Source organism: Cenococcum geophilum (genome assembly GCF_001692895.1).
Source record: "Cenococcum geophilum 1.58 unplaced genomic scaffold K441scaffold_26, whole genome shotgun sequence".
Classification (NCBI taxonomy): Eukaryota; Fungi; Ascomycota; class Dothideomycetes; order Gloniales; family Gloniaceae; genus Cenococcum; species Cenococcum geophilum.
This window is the reverse complement of record NW_027137584.1, coordinates 163,971-188,767: the sequence shown is the minus strand read 5'-3', so window position 1 is coordinate 188,767 and position 24,797 is coordinate 163,971. Positions and strand designations below refer to the sequence as shown.

The 24,797-nt window shown below is 36.2% G+C and overlaps 4 protein-coding genes across 4 annotated transcripts; 2 read left to right on the top strand and 2 right to left on the bottom strand.

The window, feature by feature from the left end:
• Positions 1–12,611: 12,611 nt before the first annotated feature.
• On the top strand, positions 12,612–12,779 carry K441DRAFT_565195 (uncharacterized protein; the record flags this gene model as incomplete). Its single annotated transcript, XM_067643687.1, has 1 exon — positions 12,612–12,779. A coding segment is annotated over one exon (168 nt), but the record flags the coding sequence as incomplete, so codon positions are not given.
• Positions 12,780–16,749: 3,970 nt separating this feature from the next.
• K441DRAFT_564932 (uncharacterized protein) lies at positions 16,750–16,965 on the bottom strand (the record flags this gene model as incomplete). The annotated part of the gene is made up of 1 exon (XM_067643675.1): positions 16,750–16,965. A coding segment is annotated over one exon (216 nt), but the record flags the coding sequence as incomplete, so codon positions are not given.
• Positions 16,966–18,193: 1,228 nt separating this feature from the next.
• Positions 18,194–18,373, top strand: K441DRAFT_478943 (uncharacterized protein; the record flags this gene model as incomplete). The annotated part of the gene is made up of 1 exon (XM_067641891.1): positions 18,194–18,373. A coding segment is annotated over one exon (180 nt), but the record flags the coding sequence as incomplete, so codon positions are not given.
• A 429-nt stretch (positions 18,374–18,802) lies between these two features.
• On the bottom strand, positions 18,803–19,033 carry K441DRAFT_564887 (uncharacterized protein; the record flags this gene model as incomplete). The annotated part of the gene is made up of 1 exon (XM_067643674.1): positions 18,803–19,033. A coding segment is annotated over one exon (231 nt), but the record flags the coding sequence as incomplete, so codon positions are not given.
• Positions 19,034–24,797: the final 5,764 nt, after the last annotated feature.

Genomic DNA, 24,797 nt, shown 5'->3' with positions numbered 1-24,797 from the left:
AAAATAGAAAGTGGCCTAGAATTGGGCCACTTTATCTTAGAACCGGGCTACTTTACTTATTTTTATGGCGTACGGCTAAGCGATATTTGCGCCGCCTAAAAATTCCATTACCCCGCTTGGCTTTTTTTAGTATAGTAAATGCTAAATTACTAGAGCTGCTAAAACTCGTAAAATCTATCTCTAATGCTTACTGCCTGGCTTTATAGAGATCTATAGATATATAAGGTGTATAATCTCTATTTCGCAACCGTCCTTAGACTACGTCTATTACCTTTCTCTACTAGATTTGCCGCCTAAGTAATACTTAGCTTTACTAAACCTCTAAAAGCCGTGTGGAACTCCTGTTATAATTTATCTAAACTGCAGCCTAACTTGCAATTAACGTAGGTCTTCTAGGCTAAGTAAGAGATAATAACTCTAAATTTAAGGCTAGATGTGTTAAGACGTAAATGTAGTGTTTTAATGTTTCGCGAAATATTAGGACCTTAATAACCCTAAGGGGCTAGTGTTAAAATATATTGTAAGATATGATACTGCTATATAGGCCGGAATAACCTATCCCCCTGGCTAATGAGATATTGTATATATTTTGTAGGAGGATAAACCAGATAAGGATTACCCTAAGTGTAGAGGGGAGACACCTTTAGAGACACCCTAAGATAATAAAGGACTTGCTGTAGATACTATATATCTAAAGTAATATCTTACGCTAGCCTTAACTAGGGCACTAGTTAGGATTTTATTTCCGTAATTTGCTACTTCTTAATTTATTTACTATTTTCTGCTCCGTTCTTCCGCCCTAGTAATAACTATTATAAGAGTAAATTTTTACTTGGTGGATCTAACTATCCCGCGGTATAAAAATCCTAGGCATAGTAAGTATATACTAGAGTTATATAGTTTAAGTATCTTACTATCTTCTACTAATTAGGCTTGTATGGTAGACTAGATGCGGTATTACTAGTAATTCTTTCTTTCTTAGCTCGCTAATAATATTAAGATCGTAGATAAACTATTAATTTATCGGCTGACGTAATTTAAAATTAGGTGGGATATGTATGCTATTAAAACCTAAGAGCTTTATATCTTTATTAAAATCCTAGTATAGAACTTTAGAGCAAAATATTTGTCCGAGAGTGTTAGGCGCTAACTTATTTTACTAGGTATATCTGTTACGCAGGCACGTATAATTACGCGTATTTAAGTAGAGTTAATGGTTTCTATATAAGGCTATAAAAGGGGGTTTTAATAGCGTAAAATAGAGTGGACTAAATATTTAATCTGCTTATTTATTATATTAACCATTATAAAGTTCTGGAATAATTGCCTTACTTACTACTATAGCGAAATTAAACGGTCTAACTTATTAAACTTTAATAAAGGGGTTAGTAGTAGTATTAATAGGTATATAGATAGCGCGCCTAAGTTACAAGTAAGTTGTTATGGGAGAAATTTTGTTATATTTATGCAGCTTTAGTATAATTGGTATTAGGAGATACACAAGTTATTAAACGTTAAGGTTACTGTTAGGTACTATCTTGTAACTTATACCCTGTTTCTATTACCTATTACTAACTAAGTGGTAATATTAACCTAGTGGCGATTAAGTAATAGCTCTAAAATTATTATTAGCGTCGTTATTAGTTCTTTGCCCTAACCTTATGTATATAAAGAGCTTCTAGAGCTAGCTTTAATTGATAGAGTTCTTATAAGTGACTTATCCATCCGATATAAGTCCTAAATAAGAAATTCCGGCTGGGCGCGGGCGGTAGGCCTAAGTTCTTTCTCTACTGGAATATTACGTGCGACTTACGCCGACTTTAAATTTGGCAAGCACTAGAAATAGAATCTATTAGGAGTAGTCTCTTTAAGCTTGGTAACGTATATATAATAGGTTACGTGATAGCGCGTGGGCTACCTTATAAATATTTATCTTAGTTAACTTAGCCGCTCCGTAGGGAAATTTTTGGCGGTTATATAACTTAGTACGTACTATACCCCCTTATAACCCTAAAGTTCCTTAGTAGAGTGTCTAAGAGAATATAGGCGCGCGTTTAGTGTAAACTGGGTTTATCTAAAATTTCCCTTTGGCGTTAGTAAGCTGCCATAAGGCTAATACTGCAGCTATTATCTTAGTTGTTAATGCATTTAATTCTTAAGGGACTTAAGTATCTCTTTCTAATAGTCTTAGGACTCTACCTATTTTATTAGGGGGTGAGATATAGCCTTAAAGATTAAAGACGTGGTTTTAAAACTGGTCCCCTACCTTTTCCCTATAGTTGTATTTCCCTACTACGGCTTAGATCTCTATAATAATTTAGGAGCTACTTCTTTCTATTAAGGAAAAGTAGCTCCTAAATTATTAGAGAAATCTAAGTTGTAGTAGGGAAGTTTTATCTTAAAAGTAGGAGAATATCTAGCTTATAAAGCGTGCACGAGGCGCCCATTTTCCCTTAGACCCTCGGTAAGGAATCTACCTACGAGTATATAAATCTACCTATACGGGCTATAAATCTGTATAACTTTAAGATGGAAGGTAGAACCGGGCGTGCCTAGGTGCGTAACTCCTATAGTAGGTGGAAATTCCTTACTAAGGGCCTAAGTTAACTGAGATAAGTAAATATCTTCTCGGCATTAAGCCGCTTAGATTTTTCCTTATTCTTTTTATTAGCCTAGTTAGTAGTCTAATAGAATCTAAGCTAAAAATAGGGTTTAAAGATTTTTGGAGATTGCCCCTTAATTAGGGGTAGTTTATGGCTATACACGCTAAAATAGCGTTAATATTGAGTTATAACCTAGTGCGAAAAGTTTCTATTTACGCTATAAAAATAAGGGTGTGGCTTATGCGGGTTGGCTACCCTCCCTACTTATAGTAGTAACGTCCGGTGCCAAATTACTTTAATTACCGTTAGATATTACTTACTAGTATACTCTAACCTCCGCGATCCTTTAATATTATAATCTAAACATCTTTAATATAGTATAGGTATATACCTTTATATAAACTTATAGCGGTTGAAGTAGAAGTAGGCACGTATAGGCGTAAGCTAAAGCGCCTGCCTGGTCTTACGTTATAATTAGCCTTCCCTTAGCCCACGATAAAGGACCCTCTCTCCTTTTTTAATACCCGCTTAGCTGCCTTATATGCTATAATTAGCAAATATATACGCCGCTAAGATATACTATTATAGAATAGTATGCTTTACCTACCGCTAATAAAGCAATTAACTTACTAGCTTTAGGTTAGTGGAAGGGCATACTCTAAATATAAGGCTTAACTAATACTACCTAGACGGTAGAGGTATTCGTAGGGTATTAAAGTTGTTAATTCTAGACGAGATTATATATTACGTTTAATATAATTTAAACCTTACTAAGATCCTATAACCCTATAACTACTTCTACCTTATTAGGGGAACTAGTATAGGAGGGTAAGTACTTCGCCTTTTTAGTAATATATCTAAATTAGGCGGACTCTATACTTATAAACGTCTAATTAATCTTATTGTACTTATGCTTGGTTAATTATGGATAACTATAAATAAAGCTCTTTAAACCTATAACGCCCTTATAAACGCTATATTTTTAAAGAATAATAAGAAGTAGCTAGGCCAGGATAGAGTATTTAAAGCTACTATACTTAAGAATAATGTTAGCGACTTAGTTAATCGAGGCACAAGCACGGTAAGAGGGGCGCGTAAGCCTATATAATTGGTAGTCTATAAATAAGGATCTAAAGCTAGAGAAAGGAAAGGAGAAGAAGAGTAGCGCTGGTTAAAGTAGGGTTCTTTTTATGCGGTCTTCTAGTTACGTAACCGCGAAGTTCTGCTAAGTTCTGCCAAGTTCTGCCAAGTTCTGCCAGTGCCGTAATATTACCCCCCCCTCCGTAAAAGCCTGCCCTTAGGCTTTATAGTCCGTATTATGCTTATAGGGCGTTCTTATCTTTATATTCTTCCGGTAGCTTATCGTCTTCGCTATACCAGCACTTTATCCACTTGTTTAGGTACTTTAGGGGTCCTAGTTTATTAGGGTAGTAATTATAAAATTCTTAAAGCTTATAGGGACTACTAATAAAGTTCTATATAGGGTACTAGGTAGGATCTAGGTTATAGCCTTTCTAACTAACGCGGTACTTTAGCGTTTTCCTTACTAGTTTATAGGCCAGTACTTCTTTAATTTCCTATTCGTTGTCGCTATTAACTTAAATCGGTAAGGGAGGTTTATTCTTTTGTCTAGGTAATAGGTCGTTTATAGCTTTCTATAGCTTATCTGGCGAGAAAATAGGGTGAACCTTAATTAAATCTAGGAGCTTTACTTTATATAAGTTACCTATCTTCTTAAGGACCTTATACGGTCCCGTTATTTAATAGTCTAGCTTACGGCTAGGCCGTTCCGTCTTTTAGTTCTTTATTATAACCTAGACTATATTACCTACGGTAAAGTCGGGTTCGCGCCTATACTTATTTGCCTACTATTTTATTAATTTCTAGGCCTTTTCTAGATTTATACGGGCTACCGTCTAGGCTTCCTTTAAGCGCTTAGCGTACTGCTGGGCTTCCTTATAAGATAGTTTCTCGCGTACAGTCCGTGGTCCTTTTGGTCTATCCTAGTTAAAGCTTATTTAGGGTAAATACCCTATTTCTAGTTAGATAGGTGCAAATCCCATAGAGTTATAGGGTAGGGTCGCCTGGGCGTAGTCTATTAGGGGTAGCAGTTTGCCCTAGTTATCTTAAAAGTAGTTAATAAAAGGCCGGAGTCTCTAATCTAAATATTAATTTATAATCTCCGTTTGGCCGTCTATCTGGGGGTAGTATACTATAAAGAGCTTTAGCCTAATACCTAGGATTTAGGTAAACTCGTTCTAAAAGGCTAATATAAATTATAGGCCGTGATCGGATATAATAGTATCTAGTAGTCCGTAAATGCGGTAGACGTAGTAGATATATAGTTAGGCCGCCTCCTTGGCATTAATATTCTTATAATAGGGAATTAAGAACGGGCGCTTGCTAAAGCGGTTAACTAGAATTATAACCATATTATATCCGTCGCGGTCTGTTGGTAGCTTATGGAAGTCTATAGAGATATACTGCTAGGGGCGGTTGGGTATTAGGAGAGGTTTTAATAGTCCTAGGGTCTTATCTCGTGGAATTATAGATTTACGGCAGCTATCGCAGTTCTGTATATAACGGTTAATATCTATAATTATTCCGGGCTAATAGTAGCGGTCACCAATAATCTTACGGGTTTTATTTTTTTTAGGGTAGGCCGTAGAGACCTAGGTATAAGCTTTGGCAATAAGCCGGGTCCGTAAGTTCTATTTCTTAGCTACTACTAGCCGTTCCTAGTGCTTAAGTAGTCCGTTTTTAAGGGACTATAGACTAGCAACATTCTTTGCCTTTTTACGGTATTCCTGTAGAGAGGGGGTTATTCAGTTAGCCTGTAGTAGTTTATTAATAAGGTTAAGTTTGGAGGAGTTAATAGAATATATCTTAGCGCCTAAGGAGTCCGTGCTTAGTTCTGCCTATATTTAGGGGTTAAGGTGTTCTAGTTATAGTAGCGTCTAGGTCTATAGTGAGATCTTCGCAGCCGTCTGGTTATCTAGGTCTTGCTTACGCCTTATAAAAACGTCCGCACGGTTTATAGCGCCTAGTCTATATATAATTAAGAAGTTAAACTAAGATAGGGTATCCGCCTAGCGTGCCTNCNNGGCNNTAAGGGCCTTAGTTNTTATAAAGTATTCTAGGGCCTTATAATCTAAAACTACCTTAATCGGCTTAGGGGTCCCCTCTAGCTATATACGCCAGTGCTAAAAGCTAGAGATAATAGCCAGTATTTCTTTATTATGGATATAGTAATTTAGCTTAGCATCTATTATAGTCTTCGAATAGTATATAATAGGGTACTACTCTTCGTCCGGTTACTTCTGGGAAAAAACACCAGCTATCGCGCTATTTAAGGCATTAGTTTTTAGCATTAAGGGCTGTTCTGGGTCAAAATAGGCAAGTAGGGGAGCCAATACTAGCCGTTTCTTAAGCTTATTAAAGGCCTGCCTATATATGGCGTTAAAGTGGAAGGGCTAGTCTTTTCTAGTAAGACGGTTAAGAGGCTAGGTGATTCTGCTGTAGTTCTTAATAAAGCGTTAGTAGAAGTTATAAAACCCTAAAAAGGATTATACCCCCTTTATAGTCCATAGGGGTGTCTACTAGTCAATTGCGGCCGTTTTCTCTGGGTCGGTTTTAATTCTGTTTATACTGATAATAAAACCTAGGTACTTTATACGCTTAATACTAAACTTCAACTTCTTAATGTTAACCTGGAGGCTAGCCTCGCGGAGCCGTTATAGGACTTTGTGGACGTGCTCCTTATATTCTAGCTCGTTCTTAGAGTAGATCATAATATTATCTAAATAGGCCGTATAGAAATCGTTAAGGTAGTTAAAGAGTATATCATTTATATACCGCTAGTACGTAGCTAGTCCGTTAGTTAGTCTAAAAGGAAGTACTTTATATTTATACGTTCCGTAACGGGTCTAAAATATAGTAAGATCTTTAGACCTGGGGTCCATCCTAATTTGGTAGAAGGCCTAGTAGATATTAAGCTTTATAAAGACCTTAGCTCTACTCATTTGGGCCAAAGTCTTATTAAGTAGGGGTAGTAGATAGCGATCCTTGCGGGTTATATTGTTTAGCTTATGGTAGTTAATACAGAAGCGGAGTCCTCTATTTAGCTTTTTAACAAAGAGAATAGGCAAGGCAAAAGGGGCTTAGCTAGGCTTAATAAAGCCCTTATTTAGGTTATCGATAAGATACTACTTTATAGCCTATAATTTAGTAATGGACTGCTTGTAGAGGGGGCTAAAGCTAAGGGTGTTTTCTTTGCCCTGCTTAATCTCAATCTTGTAGTTATACGGTTAGTAAGGTGGAAGTATATTGGACGCTGCTTTAGAAAATATATTCTTGAATTTCTGGTATTAATAGGGCAGCTTTTGTTCTACTAGTTCCTTATCTATAAGCTCGCTTTCTTATCCGCTAAGCTTGTTTCCCTTTTCCTTAATTATTTAATTAATTTTGTATAAGCTCGTCGTAAAGGCGACGGTATTAGGCTAAACTAAGTTCTAGTAGAATCCTACGGCATTAATGCAGCAGATATTAACTAGTGGGAGGTCCGCTGGTTTCCTTATAGCTATTTTCCGGACCGTATTTTACGGTCTAGGGTTTGTAATCTTTCTTAGCTCCTATTCTATCTTCCGTAGGTTATCCCTCCAATCTATTAGTTTAGTGTAACGTCTAATATCCCTTACTGTTCTTTATAGCTATATAGGGCCTAAGCTCTTTATAGGGGGCTTTTCTAGGTTACTACTAACTTCCTAGGTCTTTAATGCGGGTGGCGTAATATAGGTAGTCTGGGGGCGACGTAGTATATAGATCCGTTATAAATTAAGCTATATATCTTTCTTAAAGGCCTAGTCCCTACGCATAGTATTAGCCTAGTAAATAGTATTAATCTAGGGCCGTATAAGGTTTTCTATTATAATGCTAATTTCTTTTATAAAGGAAGGGGTTAGGGGTAGGATTTTAGGCTAGGTAAGCCGTCTACTCCGTACGTCAAGCTATAAGCCTAAATAGGCTAGCCATTTTCGCCTTAAGATTATATTATAGCTACCTAGGTCCGTAATAAGGAAGGGGGCGTTATATTACCTTTGTCCGTCAACACGGAGGTAAATCCGCAAGATAGTCGCAATAGGTAGTCCTATCCACCCATTATACCTACAGATAGGAATTGGTTTAGGCAGTTCTTTAATAGGTGTATTTAGAAAGTTAGCTAGCTTTACGGTATACTAGGTGTCTATTAAGGCGAAGGTATTTACTCTAGAGTTAGCTAAAGCAGAGGTTAAAACTTAGTATCTATTACGGAATAAAGTATAAGGGATAGTATAGCTTCTTCTACTAACTAGCTAACCCAGATTAACATCTAATATGTTAATCCCTTTTAACCCTAGAGAGGAGTCTTTCTCTAGGGTTCCTCTTTTTCCAACTCCGCGCTATCCTCCTAAATTAATAGAACCTCGTCCGCTTTCGCGTTTATCAGGCAATCCTTTATACGGTAACCTTTCTATCCATAAGAGAAGTAAGCTTCTTAATCACTAAGGGCCTATATATAGGGGTTACTATATATAGGCCGAGCATTCGCTAGACCTATAGTAGGGCTAGCCGCACGGCTAGCTGCTAAATTGGCGGTGGGCTGTATAGGTGGTGCTGCGGGGGTTACTAATCGTGCTAGGGCATTGCGGGCCGTTCTTATATTGCTTGTGGTCTAATTTAAAGGGTTTCTAGCTTTATACCGTTTAACACGTGCCTTAATTCGGCGGAGGCCTTGGTCAATAGCTAAGCACTAGTCTATAAGTTCCTTTAGCGTCTATATAGTAGTAAAAACTAATAGTACGGCTTGCTGCAGGTCTAGGGTAAGCTTATTAAATAGGTCTGGTATTAAATCTTCCTGGGGAATTCAAGCCTGGCCGGCTAGGTGCAGAAAGCGGGTCTAAAAGGCTAAGAAAGTCTCTATCGTTTTTATGTTTAGGCTTTTATAATCAAGTCGGGCGTTTTATACTTTAAAGGGGTCCTTATAAATAGAAGACAGGTAGATAATTATCTCTTCTTTAGAGAGGAAGAGCTTTGCCAAGTCCTGTGCGTACCGCGGACGTAGGTGCGTCTATATGTCCCCGCCGGTACGGCCAAAGACGTAGGCCATTTTAGCCTAAGTAGTAGGGAAGTGGTCCGCATTAACTTTAAGCTTGTCCTGCAATTAAAGCTTCTAATTGTTAAATATAGGGTCGGTTCCGTCTATAAGCAATAGGGGGTCCGCGACCTTTGCGGACCGCAACAATACTAATGCTATACGTTAGGCTAGAGCTTTAAGGACCGTAGCAAGTCTTTAGGTGTTTAATAATTCCTTACTAGGCGTAGGGGGTTCTCTAGCTTCAAGCAGCTCTTAAAGTCGTTTAATTTCGGCATTAGCTATTACGAGCTCCACTTAGGAGTTCGAGTCAGTTGCTATTTCACCGTTAGAGGTATTTAAGGGTCCTACGGCTGCTTTGCCGGCTGCTATATTTCTTAGTATCGTGGTATGGTTATTAGGGTAACCTTTAGTAGGATTCTATAGGGGTTCTGGTCTGTGCGTATTCTATAGGTCTTATTATTCTTTTCTGTTCTTCTAGTTCTAGTAATATTCTTTAGGTCTAATTCTATATTCTATTCTGGTTTGTAGTCCGTAGATATATTTAAGTTCCTTCTTAGGAAGAAAGGGTAGTTAAGCTTTAGATAATGTTAGCGACTCAGTTAATTAAGGCACGAGCACGGTAAGAGGGGCGCGTAAGCCTATATAATTGGTAGTCTATAAACGAGGATCTAAAGCTAGAGAAAGGAAAGGAGAAGAAGAGTAGCGCTAGTCGAAGTAGGGTTCTTTTTATGCGGTCTTCTAGTTATATAACCGCGAAGTTCTGCTAAGTTCTGCCAAGTTCTGCTAGGTTTTGCTAGTGCCGTAATAAATAAGGTATAAGAGGTTGTTTTAAAGAAAGGCCTAAGGGAGCTAATACTCAATCTATCTAACCAGTTAAGTAAGGGAAAGGCCTTTATCTATACAGTTCCTGCTAATAGTATAGCGTATCCGTGACGATTTAGGACTTATCTTATTAGAATACTTATAAGCGCAAACTGTAGAATCTAGGAAGCGGCTCGCGCTACTACTACGGCCCCTACTTTTTTTAAGCGGATCGCTATTAGCGAGGAAGGCCAAGCTAAAGAAAAGTTTATTAATGGCGGGCTTAAATATAACAATCTAGCAAACTAGGTATTAGAGAAAGTAAGAAACATTTTTAGTAATAATAGGCTAGTATACTATTTTATTAGTATCGGAACCGGCCATCTAGGAATAATTGGCCTAGTAAAGCCAGATGCTTTTTAGAAAGTCCTACCTATAAAGCTAATAGCCGTGTTTAAGAAGATCGCCACTAACTATAAGGACGTAGTAAACGGCTTAAATGCAAGATTTAAAAACTTTAAAAAGTTCTACTTCCGCTTTAACGTAGCTTATAGCGCTAAGGGTATCTTATTAGAAGAATAGGAGAAAATAGGAATGTTAATAGAGTATATAAAAGTATATATAGCAGAGGTCTTGGTTTTAAAAGCTATAAATAAGATTATGGATATACTATACAACCTAAAGAACACTAGAGTAACCCTAGAAAGTATTTATTAGTCGCTGTAATCCTATTTTTACGTTTATTAGTCTTCTAAACTTCTAAAAGTAGTGTTTTATAAATTCTAAATTTACCTTAGCCGGTATAGATGCGACTATAACTAATGCCTAGTTTAATATTTACCGGGTGTAAGAATATAATAGGGACTCTAGAAGTCTTCTTCTTAGTTAAACTATATAGCTTAACTCTAAGAAGAGAATACCTCTTATATAGATTGGGAGGAGCTGGAAAGATATAAATTATATTATAATTTGCTAAGCAATATTAGGACAGGTAAGTTTTTGCCGCCTATAATAGGGGATTACTGATACTAAGTAGATTCGAGCGTATCTTTTAGATTAATACAAGCAGTAAACTTACAATTAAACAGAGTTATAAGGGCATTACGGCCGAAAACAATTTAGGTAATTTGGGCAAAGATAAATATACCTAAGTCGTCCTCCGATGGTTGTTAAATTTAAATTAAGAATAGCTGCTTTTATTTAATAACTGCGAGAGTACTAAAAACCTATATAGTCTTATCCCTAGCGGCGGCCGTGGGAATATCTTATATATAAGTAGAGATCCTACTTTAGGCCTAACTCTTCTATAAAACGCCATTTCTAAAGTTACCGAAATAGAAAGCGAGGATGCTATTACACTACTTTTAAGAGCCGCACGGCTTAAGAATGGAGAAATAGATAAGGAACTACACTAACTAGTAAAGCCTATAGTAGAAAAACTTAGCTTTCTCCCTTTAGCAATTAATATAGTAGGAGCCTCTATCTATATAGGCCGATGCTATCTTAACAACTATATTAATACATTTCGTAACCACTAAGGAGAAATAATAAAAGACTATATATTTAAAGGAGCGTTAAGGTATAATTAAGCTGTATATACGGCATAGGATATCTTATATAACGCGTTAAAAGGCATTACTAAAGAGAAAGAAGGTTTAAAGAGATTTTAAGATGTAAAAGCTGCACTAAAAATCCTTAACCTCTTTGTATTATTTTATAATAAAGGTATTATAGAAGGAATATTTAAGCGTACGGTAGAGAGTTAACGCCTAAGCAATAATCTAAAGGCCTAGTATAGTTTCGATTACTACGCCAAAATCTTAGAGCTATTAAAACTTAATGCGGATGGTATTTAGGATCAATTCCTGTTTAGATAAGGACTTTTAATACTACTTTCTTTTTTATTGGTTATATAAGATTATAGCAGGCAATATTATTCTATATATATTTTAGTTTATTCCTAAGCTTAGGACTATATACCTGGTTCTACGCGGCTATATTAGCTATACACCGCAATAGTATTACTGTTATTATTAATTAGCTAGAGATATCTTGCTAAGAATTATATATTCCGGCGGCAGCTACTTTCGCATATAAAAGTATATAAAAGGTATAGCGCCGCGTAGGAGATAAGTTAGTTAGAGGATTTAGATAACGCTAGCAATTTTTTATTAGTAATTTATAAGGGAGGATATTGGAAGAAGGCTAAAGAGCTGCTTATTTAAATAATGGAGATAAGAAAGAGGGTGCTTAGGGAGGAGCATTTAGATATATTAAGTAGTATAGCTAACCTAGCGTTAACGTATAGGAATTAAGGGCGGTAGAAGGAGGCTGGGGGGCTAGAGGTATAAGTAATAGAGACGAGCTTAAGAGTGCTTAGGGAGGAGCACTTAGATACGCTAACTAGTATAGCCAGCCTAGCGTTAATATATATAAATTAAGGGCGGTAGAAGGAGGCCGAAGAGCTAAATATATAAGTAATGGAGACGAGAAAGAGGGTGCTTAGGGAGAAGTATCTAGATATACTAGTTAGTATAGACAACCTAGCGTTAACGTATAGGAATTAAGGGCGGTAGAAGGAGGCCGAAGAGCTAAACGTATAAGTAATAGAGATGGGTTTAAGGGTACTTAGGGAGGAGCATCTAGACACGCTAGCTAGTATAAACAATTTCGCATCTATATATAGAAATTAAGGGCGGTAAAAGGAGGCCGAAGAGCTATTTATATAAGTAATAGAGACAAGTTTAAGGGTACTTAAGGAGGAGCATTCTTTTACGCTAATTAGTATAGGTAACCTAGCGTTAATATATAGGAATTAAGGGCGGTAGAAGAAGGCTAAAGAGCTAAACATATAAGTAATGGAGACGAGAAAAAGGGTACGTAGGGAGGAGTATTTAGATATACTAAGCAGCATAGGTAACCTGGCGTCGACGTATAGGAATTAAGGGCGGTGGAAGGAGGCCGAAGAGCTAAATGTGCAAGTAATGGAGACGAGTTTGAGGATGCTTGGGGAGGAGTATCTAGACACGCTAGCTAGCATAAACAATCTCGCATCTACGTATAGGAATTAAGGGCGGTGGAAGGAGGCCGAAGAGCTATTTATGCAAGTAATAGAGACAAGTTTAAGGGTACTTAGGGCGGAGCATTTAGACACGCTAAGCAGTTTAGCTAATCTCGCGTCTACGTTTAAGGCCCAAGGCCGTAACGACAAGGCTATTTTACTAATAGAAAAATGCTTCTAGCTATAGGAAGAGGTCCTTAGCCCTTAGCATTTATATACAATATTATTACTTATAAGTTTAAATAAATAGCAGCTAGAGAATATAGGGATCGGAGTTTAAAGAGATTAATTTTTTTATATTATACGCTTATAAATATTATAGCATAACCTAAATAAGATATTTAGGAAATAGAACTAGCAAAGACCTAAAAAATCTATTTTTATACTTATAGCAGTAGAGAAAAGCTAGTGGAAATACGGAATAGATTAAGTTACGTAGTTATACTTATAAGTAATATCTAACGGTAATTAAAGTAATTTATACTAAATATTGCCACTATAAGTAGGGAGGGCGGCCGACCCGCTCTAGCTATACCCTTATAAGGTGGCGAATCTATAAGAGTGAGTTAGTTAATAGGAGGCTTATAGTAGCTAAGGTTAAGTTAGATCGCAAGGCTATAGGGCTAAAAACAGCTCTTTTACTAAGTCTTTGTATAGCTATATGCCTAACAGCTATAAGCCCGGCTTACCAGATAATATAAGTAAATTATATAGGCAATGACTGTGTTAGACGTATAGGGTTATTTTACACTAGCTAAGATTAGAAACCGCTTTAATTAGAAGTACTAACTGGGGTAGTAATTATATATAAATTTACGCGCTATAGTAGATATAAGGCTGATAATAACTTTCTAGTATTGTAGCAAGTCTTTAAGACTTAGATAAGACTGTTTATAAGTATTATAGAGTACTAAGAGCTTAACAGTAGTGCTCTAGAGAAGGAATATTATTATACTCTAAATTAAGGCTCTCTACGTATTAGGCGCGAAGGCGACAATATAAACGTAATTTTTTAGTAGGAGAGGTTCTAAATGTGTAAAAGTAGCTATAGTATACAACTTATATAGAATTATAGTAAATATTAGCGTGTGCGTAGGATTATAGTCGCTTAAAGTTAAAGTACTCCTTATATTTTACGGTATAGTGGGTTTTGCGTAACCTAGGGATAGACGTTAGCTATTTAGATTTTTAATATAGTCTATTGCAAAATCGGCTTCCAGTTTTTACACGCCGCCTAACTTTATGTCCTACATCCCTGCGGCGCTTAGCGTAAACTTTACCTAATTTACCTTAGCTTTGACTAGGGCTACTATTGCACTGCTAAGATAATATGTTATTTATTAAATTTTATAGTTCCTTGGGTTACTAGACGCAGGCGCTTATTAGCCTTTATCGATTAGGCAGACGCAGATCCTCTCCCCCCGCCTTCTATCCGCCTCTCTTTGTCTTCCTCGCTTTCTCTCTTCGTCTCCTTCGTTCTCTCTCTCCATCTCTCTCGCTCTCTCCGCTATCTCTCCAAAGCCATTTAATCCTGTTTAGTTTGGCGAGCCCACTTATATTAGCGCTATCGTTATCTTTCCCGCGCCTCCCTCTATAGACCGTTCCCGCCTTTAGTCTTTATTTATACTAGCAGCTATAAGTAGTATATACAGCATTCTAGAAGAGCTCTTGGATCTTATATAGTTATTTATTACTGCCGACTTCTATTTATAGGATATCTGCAGGACCTATAAAGCATTTAAGCGCGTCTTCTATAAGACCTTTATAGATACCTTACCCTTAATTATATCGGCTAGATCTTTGGGAGGATACTCGCGGCAATATGAGCGGCGGAACGCGATATAGAGGTCGCAGGTGTTGCTATTTCCTCGGCGTATCCTTCGGAACGGAGAACTAAGGATTTTAAAGATGGGGTATAAAAGTACATTGCCTTCTATAAGGCACTCTTAAAAGGTATAGACGTTAGTTTTAAGGTCTAATTACGCCTAAAACCTATAGTAGCGGGATTTAGCAACCTAAAGTTATTGCATAGCGGACCCTAATTACTTTTTTTAACGAAGCTTTTCCGGACGGCCGAATACCTTAAACTCGACACCCCTTTACGGTGTGCGTTATAAGATACCATTCTATTTAAAGAGCTTACGAACCTATACCATTTATATTTGCGGTCCTTAGACCTTAGTAACAATCTAGCCAAGTTAGTTAAGTTCCTTTTATAACTGCCAAAACAAATGGAATTAATGGAATTGGCTAAACTACGTTTTAGCTTAGAGAATTATTAGATTTATTTCTTAACTACCCTAATTAATTATAATCTGTCTTTCTAGTTATGCTTTTTTTTATTAAGTTTTGACAAGCTATATAAAAAGGAACTATGGTGTCTTAATAGATATATAGGCGTATATTTACCAGAGCTAGAGAGAGTTAAAAAGGGTTTCTATTAGCTATAAGAGTTAGTTATAAGGTTACACGTTTAGCAACTATTTTAAGGTCTACGTAGCTATAGGAAGCTGCACTAAAGCCAAGAAATGTTTGGTATTAGTAGAGATGCCCATCTTTCTTAGTTTCTAGTTATTTTATCTTAGCGCTATAGGACTACCCCGCTTGAAACTAAGATTAATTAGGTAAAGCCTATGCTAAGCGCTATAAGGGGTATACGGGATAAAAGTTAAGCGGCGTGTAAAAACCGGAAGCTAATTAACGTCCGTCCCTAGGTTAAGAGACGCACCCTATTAAGAGATAAATTTGCGGTTTTAACCTCTAAAGTCTCTTACTTAGGAGTTAATAAAGTTATACTTAATGTCTTCTTGTTCTTCGGCTATTTCGTTACATAGAAACTACTATAGCGAGAAAATAACTATAGTCGGTTATGCTATCGATTGTCTTATTAGTGGCGTTAAGAGCTACTTTAGCTATTCCCCCCTGCTCTATTATAACTATAGGCCTAAGTATAAATTTTAGGGTCCTAGATTGATAGCTCTATTAAAAAAATATATAATTTAAAAGTTTTAAGACACTCTGCTTTTATAAACATATATTTAGGGAATTTCACTAGGTAGAGGAGGGGTGTCTGCTAAGGCGTAATAATTTAGTACGTATTAATATGCATTAGCGTGCTTATATTAAACTATATTTTTATAGTATTAATTTTAATACTATCCTATTTTTAGAATACATTTTAGTATTATTATAGCGTACGCAATTTCTTCCCCGCTTCCTATTATTAAATATTTTAAATATTAACTACCACCTTAAAACCTTCTAAGACGTCTATAAATATTTATTAAATTATACTACAAGAGCACAGTAAATAAGATGTACTACTATATATCTTTCCCTAAAAAGTATACGTGTAACTATATGGTCGACTATAAGATCTAGGACTATTGCCTAAATGTACTAAATAGTAAAACTCCTTGCTTAGACTAAAAGCCGATAAAGGGTAAAAATGGAGCAATTATATAATTAGGTAGTTCCTTAGCAAAAGGGAATTGCCCTAACTATACTTAATAGTATATTTAATGTTAAGTATACTTATTAACGTGCTAATCTCCAAACCTATAAGACCCCGTAAGTAACCTAAATACTAATATTATAAAGGCTAATGCTGCTGTTTTAGAGGGGTCGAAGGATTTAGGAGTAATTTAACGGCTCTCTAAACTTGTCATTAGTAACGAAGTTTTTAGTGAAAATAATATACCTTTGAATTTTTCTATAACTTTATCTGTACTGTAGTAATTTCCTTCTTAGCAGTTTATAATAATATGGCCTATAAGACCTAAATATTCCATGTTAGGGAATTAATAACTTTTAAATAACTCTTTAATCTCTTTATTAGTCTAACTATTAAAAGAAGTCTAGTTACTTGCTACCTTATATAGGGTAGATCTAAGGGCGAAGATGTCTGCCTATACTAATAGTAGCTCTTTAGGGTATTAATAACTATAAGCTATAGTAATAAGGAGAGCAGAGCTATCTAAAGATAAGCCACTAAAGTCGGCGACTTTTGCATATAAATCTTAGTCTAAGAGAATATTACAGCATTATAAGTCCCTATAGATCACGCCGTTTAAATAGATAAAAGCAACCGTATTTATAATTTCTTGTCCTTATTAAAGCCGCTGTTCTAAAGTAATATTATCCCTATAATCCTAAAGATAAGCTTGGAGATTATAATTACTTATAAACTTAAGCCAAATACCAGCGTCGTAACGCCCTCGATATTGTAAAAGCCCTCTATTGCCGCCACGTTTGTTAAAGCGCTTATATATAGCTCTTTTAATAAGAATTGCATCGTCGTTTTTAAAGTAAGGGATCTTAATAACACTCCCTAATAAGGCGTCTAGATAAATAAAGCTAAAGTTTCCTTAGTTTACCAAATTATTTTTTATACAGCCCTTTAGCTATCTAATTTGCATTTCTAAGGGTTCTTAAACCACGGTATTATATAGAAGACGTTAGGTGGAATATAGATTAAGTAGAGTTATACGGTTATTTATTATTAAGGGGCGGCTTATTAGCTGTTTTAGGTTCTTAGCTATATTCTAGCAAAGTGCTTCGCCATATTAGCGCCGTTAAATTACGTGGTAAGAAATCGACTTTATGGTTAAGTCTTCTACGTTTATAGCTGATTTATATTGACTCGTACCTAAAATAGTATTATAAATTTACCAGTTCTTTCTAAGTTTAATCTACTAACGCCTTTATTGACATTTATGAGACCCTATTATAGAGAGTAGGCTTTATTTCCTATATATTAGTCTCCCCGCACTCTTAAGGGTTTATAAAGTACAGACTAAAATTACATAACTCCTTAAAGTGTAATTCGCTTATTTCTAAGCTATAGCTTATAGCCCTATACGCGTGTTATTAATTAAATGTTTAGAGTCAGTATAGAAAATTTAAGGTTTGCTAAGGATATTAGAACTCTCGCAGCTTTCTGCCCCTTAATTACTGCCTAGTACGGCCTTAAAAATCTAAGGATTTAGAAACCAGGGCGGCTAAAAATAGATATACCTAAAAATAGGCTATTCTTTAAGGTCTGGCTTAGTCCCCAACTCCACGCCGTCCTTTATTCGCTTTACTATTATTTATTCCCTTCTATTACTATTACTATAGTAAACTAATATGGACTAAGCTAGTTAAGTACTAGTATAAAGAGTGCCTCCTAGCGTTCCTAAATTATACCGTGCACTAGCAGATTATAGGAAAGTTTCTTATACTACCCTCTATTATCATATAAAAGGATAACGGTCGATTAAAGAGAAGGCTAAAAGCTAAGAGTATCTCAACCTATATAAAGGTAAAGCCGTTATAGATTTCTTATTGCAAATGTCTTATCTTAGATAGCTAGTGCGGATAAAGTATATACCTTTAATAGCCTTCCTTGCTACCTATAACTAGCTGACGTAGAAAAGACTATATAAACCCCTAGGTAAGAACTGGGCTAAGGCCCTAGAGAATCGCTATCCAGAACTTAAAGTAAGAAGAGTTAAGGCGCTGGACTAGAACCGTTACGAGAAAAATATCTATAAGAAGATCACAGACTGGTTTGAGAAGATTAGGCAGGTATTATAAGATCTAGCCATTCTAGCAAAAAATGTATATAATATGGACGAGACCGGAGTAATACTATCTATACTAGGCTCCATTAAGGTCCTTATAGGTAAGAATAATATGCAAAACTATAGAGGTGCGCGTGTTAAGCGAATAATAGTTACCGTGATTAAATGTATCAGCGCTAACAGTAGGTATTTAATACCTATAATTATTTGGCCTATAAGGGGAAATCTCTTTTTACTTTATCCTTTGTACGTCGCTAAGACTATAAACCTTATTAAGTTAGTTAATAGGCTGACTGGAAAATTATAAGCTACTATATGCTCGCGCCCACTAGCGCTTAGTGCTATATAATACTTAATTAGAGCGTTAGTAATTTTGCTAAATCTAGACCTTGATAAATTCCTAGACCGCTTTATTAGACTTTTAGCTTTTGATTATTGCTAACCTTTTTATTTTACCTTCCTCTTTAATTTCTACGGGCCGAAGTCTTTACTAATATAATATAATTAAGATATAACCTCCCTCTGGTCTCTTATAAGCGCGAAATTTCTCCTACTCGCGATGCTACGTAACTAAACAGCATAAGTCCCACTGTTTATTACGACCTAGAAATCTTCCTGTAATAGGGTTTTAGAAGCCGAGCTATTTATTAGAGTCTTTGACGCATAACCATTTATTGGACCCGTGGTTATTACAATTAGATAATGTAATTTGTCCGTCGGACAGTGTGATTATATCCCCGGATAAGACCGATCTAATAATAATAGTAGAGCCAGAACTTGGTTTAACGGGTTTAAAGCGGTTACGGTCGTTTTTAAAACCTATAGTAACGCTTTTAGAAGGAGTAACTGGCGTATAGATGGTAGAATTATTAGCTTCCGAGCTAAGATCTATAACGAATAATTAACTGGTGGGATCTATACTGACGTTTAATAAGGTGTTAATTAAGATAAGGATATAGGATGCGCTAGGTTAGCTTGTAAAAGCTAGACTATATAGCTACGGATTTTCTGTTTAGTAAAGCTTATAAGCTTTAGATTGACTTTAATCTTTAATCTAAGTAGAAAGATATATATTCCAAAACGTGGTTATTTTATTTTGTTATATCTAATATAAAGTACCTATAATTTGTCTCTTTATAGGGTGCGTCTCTTGACCTAGGGATGGACGTTAAGGACTTTTAGCCTAAAATTAATGCTAGAAGTTAATAAGCTACCTGTCTGTACGAGTAGAGGTTACGTGGTCATGTCTCTAATTAGTCATCCTTACGGTGACTCATCAGCCCCCTATTTAGGCACCGCGATCCTTACGATCCTCTGCGAAAGACACGAATGAATCAAAGAACCTGTTACCTTATATTACAATTGCAGTACCCCCCCGGGTGATACCGACACTAATCAGTTAATATCACAGATCAGCCAGGTGTTATTACGAAGAGAGGCACCACGCGATCGCTCCTACCAAGGCCCGTCGACCACGTTGTGTTTACTAAGGAGAACCCTTCCTATATAGGCCCTAGGAACTCAAAGAACCAACTCCTCCAAGGCTTCGTTCGGTTCGCGTCCACCACGCAAAATTAATACCCAGTACAACCTCTTTACTAAGCGCCAGTACCCCCCAATACCCATCAACCGCTTAACACGTAAGACCACGACCTACACCACGATCTACGCCGGTCAATTATGTCTAACACAGGAACCTAACGTCCGAACTGGAGCAATGGAATTACCTTAACCAACGAGACTACCGCAGAAGACATCACCAACTATATTAACTTTAAAATTAATAAGTACACTAAATACAACTTTAAAGACAAAAGCCTATAGGAATTATACCAAGAGGACTTTAATAATTTTAAGGTACAGACATTTAAAAACGCTAATAGGCCTACACTTACGGGACTCAAACAACTACTCCAACGCAACGGAGTATGGGTCTTTAATAAGAAGAGTAAGTTAGTACCACAAGCACTGTATAATGTCGCCCACGAAGACAACCCTACGGAATAGTCAGATGCAGAAATTAAGCTATATATTAACAATAAAGGACGCTTTAATTCGTATGTTATTAACCGCCGTCTTAAATCACGTTCATTAACTCCCTCAACGGCACCTACCCCAACCCCAGCTATCTCGAATAACCTCCCTACGGCCGAGCCTCCCTCACCTACGAACGTCACGGCTCCCCCTACGGACGTCACGGCCCCCTCTATAAACGTCACAGCTCCCCCCACAAACGTTACAGCTCCTTCTACAGAAGCCAAAGCCACTACCTATAGCAGAGACTTAGCAACCTTGGTAAAGATATATATGGAGGAAAGCAAGTACAGCGGAGAGGATGATAACTTTAACCGCAAGCTCACGATTTTCAACAACCTTTATAATAGGGTTAATATACTATAAAAGGCAAAGATTAAAGGCTTTCCAACAATGCTACGGGGTATTACTCTTAACTTCTACTATAAGAACAAGGCAACCTATACCACCTTTAACAGCATCTATAATGCCGTACGCAACCACTTTAAAGGACCAGAATACAAGCGTAGAATCTTAGCAAAATAGAACGCTATAACCTTAAAGACCGTAATAATAAAAAATAAAGGCAAGTCTACAGGGGACTGCCTACAGCTACTGCTTAACGACCTCCGTCATTTACAGCATAGTCTTAACGCTAACCTCCGCAACAACGACTTCCTACACAATAAGCTCATCATCGCTTATTAAGACGTCACTGCTTACTAGGCAGCTTGCTCCAACCCGCCTACTATACTCACTGGCCTTATAAACAGCCTACGATCGTTAATTGTCACTTATAAGAAGATCAATAGTACTATAGAACAACCCGCTAATGTGTTCTTACAGCCTACGGAACAGCCTACGGACGTATTCTTTACTAACCGTCGCTACTACCAACCAACGTCTCAACTAAGTTCATCAAATAATCGTTACAGCAATAATGCTAGGACGTGCTTCGTGTGTAAGAAAGGAGACTATTAGTTAACTAGGCACACTAAAGAAGAACGTGACAAAGCAAGAGAAGGATTCAAAAGATATGTCCACCAGTACCTTATAAACAACGATATCAACGACGACTTCAACAAGGATATAACGGCTATAGCATTTAATACATCAACCCCAACTGCAGTTCCTACTAGCGGTAACTTCTTTTATAACGACCATGGTATTAAGCACTTTATAACCTCAAACGGACCAATACCGATCAAAACGGCTAAGAATATAGTCACGTCTATAAACAACGATGCCTTTGCCTATAGCCTTACGGGTAGCATAGAGCCTAGTAGTATAGACCCTAGTAGTACGGAACCTAGTACAGTAAGGCACGGTAATATCAACAATAAGAGTAGCAACAACAAGGGCAAGAGCGCCACCTACCTCTACAACAATAACCCTCCCAACCTTACCGTTAATATTAACTTCCTTAACTGTTATTTCGACGACAACGGATAGGACTTAGCCCTTCTACCTGCTTCCCCTATAGTCTGCGACAACTTTTATACCTTCTAAAGCCGCCACACCTTTGGTTCTAACTTCAACTACGCTCTATCATAGGACACCTCAGTAACACCTTGTACGCGCCTACCTGTCTCCACCGCAATATCCGAATATTCACGATATCCGCAATATTCGCAATATCCGTAGCGATATCCGCAATATCCGTAACAATATCCGCAACGTCTGCAATATCCGTAATATTCGCAATACCCGAGACATTCGCGATTACTGCCCTAAGCACCTATTAACCTATATACTTCTCCTTTATACTTTCTTACCTTCTTTCCTTTTTATAAATGTCGCCAGTGTCTGTACGAGTAGAGGTTACGTAGTCATGTCTCTAATTAGTTATCCTTACGGTAACTCATCAGCCCCCTATTTAGGCACCGCGATCCTTACAATCCTCTGCGAAAGACACGAATGAATTAAAGAACCTGTTACCTTATATTGCAATTGCAGTACCCCCCTAGGTAATACCGACACTACCTAACGTATAGCCGTATGTGTGGTCCGTATAGGGGTTACTTAGCAATATCTACTATATTAAAATAAGTAATTCTTATAATTTATATAGACGATATATACAGTAAAAATATATCTACAGTAGTAGAAAGTTAGTAGTAAAAAGGGAGAGGTAGAATATAGTTTAGTTTAAGGTAAACTATAAGCTACTTATCTATTTAATAAATATACTAGACGTAGAAAGGTTTAATAGAAGTATTAACTAAAGGAGGTAATTTTTTTTTTATAGGGGAGAGCTGCCCTATACCGTATCTCTATAAATATAGAATAAATAGAAAATCTCTAGGCATTTTAACTCTATCGCCTAATAAGCTCTTTTTAGGCAATTTAACTCTGTTGCCTAACGAGCTCTTTTTAGGTATTTTAACTCTATTACCTAACAAGCTCTCTTTAAGCAATTTAACGCTCTCGCCTAAGGAGCTCTCTTTAGGTAGCTTAACTTTTACGTAAATAACTTTTAAGTTAGAACTTATGTAGTAATAGTGATAAATCTCTATAACAGATCTAGGAAAATGAAAACCCTTTAATTCCATTATACTTATAAATCGTCTATATCTTAAGCAAATATCCTACCCCGAACTTTAGCTAAGTATTATAGTGTAAATTTTTTTAGTATCTTTATAATTAACGCCCTTTATAAAGAGAGTATCGCGAAATAGCCGAATTTCTAAGTTTAGAACTTTCTAGGTGGCTAACTTTGTCGCTAGCTATATTTAATTTAAATTATTTTTAAATAAATAAGGTAGATCTAGTAGAATATTACTTATAATCTATTCTAAAATATAGAGTTTTATATACGGAGCAGTTAAACCTTAAAGAAAATATATGTTATTATAATATTTTCACTAGCCTCTAGAGTACGCATTAATCGCTAGAGAAACTATAGGGATTAGTTTTAAGCCCTATTAAAAGAGCCCCGTATTAGCCCCCTACTACTAAAAATAGATAAATTAAAATTGCTACTTTTAACTTTATAAAAGCCTATTTTTAGGCCTTACTAAAGCACTATTTATTATACGCGGAATCTATAGGCTATATATATAACTACGTCTTTCTACTAAGCCTCTACGCACTCTATTATCCTTAAGTAGCTAGTCTACTCTTTTAATTATAAAGCGTTATTACTATACCCACTAGCTCAGCCTCTATAACCAAGGCAATAAAACCGCTCTTTTAGAATTAGATAGGCTTTAAACTCTTACTAATTATATCCCTAATCCCAACATATAATAACCGAGTCTATTTATACTAATTAGTTATATAGTAAAATCAATCGCCCTCTAAGAGCTGTTTAGGGTAAAGAAGGCTTAATAGTTTATAACTAAGTAAAGCGTAGGCAAGATATATCTCCACCTTAACCCTTCTAGTATTTTTTACGGTAGACCGGTATTTCTTACAGACGGCGATCTTTTTAAAAAGAGTTTAAGGATAAATATAGCTAGAGTTAAGAAGTGCTATAAAATAATATAATAAACTATTTAGCGAACCCAAGTTAGGTTAACCGGCCTTTCTCTTAATAAAGTTGTAAATAGCATCTATACCTATTTACTTTTTCCCTTTGTAGAGGTCTTTTGCTTCTTTTATACTAATATTGGTTATTTTAGATAGATTGCCTAGCACATTGCCGTATAGTTAGAGAAAGGCAACTTATTAACCCTCCTAAAGAGTACATACCTAAGGGTTGTAATCGTAACCGAGAAGATACCCCTAGGAATGGAAAGCGAAGCTAAAAAGGCCTTTTTATAGTTATTAGGAGAAGAAATAATAAAGAATCTATCCGAGTTAATATTAGCAATTAATATAGTCGCTATTTTCCTAAACGGTATAATGTCTATAAATGCTCGCTATAGACGCCTAAAGGAGCATCTTATAGATAGTTTGGATTAAGTGCAAAAGAGTAGAGAAGACGTAGGAACCTTATTCTCTATAACGCATTTTACCGCCTTTCTTAAGTATACCTATAGGCACTTTTCGGAAACCGTTAAGAGACCTTTTAACTTTATTAGGGCGTTAAGGATCTATAGCCCTGTGCCTTTTAATTTAGATAAACATCTATTAAATTTCCTAAAATATATTAAGTCCCCTAATAAGCTAATAGAGTTTATAGTTCTAATAATTGCCTCTAGTATCTTTTTAGATAGTTACCCGCCTAAAGTATATAGTAAGTACTCTCTACTATAAACTTAGTTATACTAACTTAAGTATAAAGTTTAAACCTAAGTCTATTTTTAATATAATTTATAAGGAAGTCTTCTACTAAGTAAGTAAGGTATAAGTTATAGCCTTTAAGTACTCTAGCAATATCATTCTACTAAGTAGCTTTATTAATAAAGTCGAAAACTGCCTTATCCGCCACTTTTAATAGTTTATTAATAATGTAAATTCTACTATAGAAATTTATAGGGGTAACCTTATATAATTCTAAGATAGGTAGTATTATATTAAGAGTAGCAACACGTATATATCTTGTTTGCGTAGGAGGCCGTAGTATTACTTACCTTGTAAGCACTATATTTATAAAAATTATATTATAGTGTTTGGGGATTATTGCGAAGATAACCCTTAGATCTTTAAAGTGCGCTACTACTTTCTCTATAGATAAG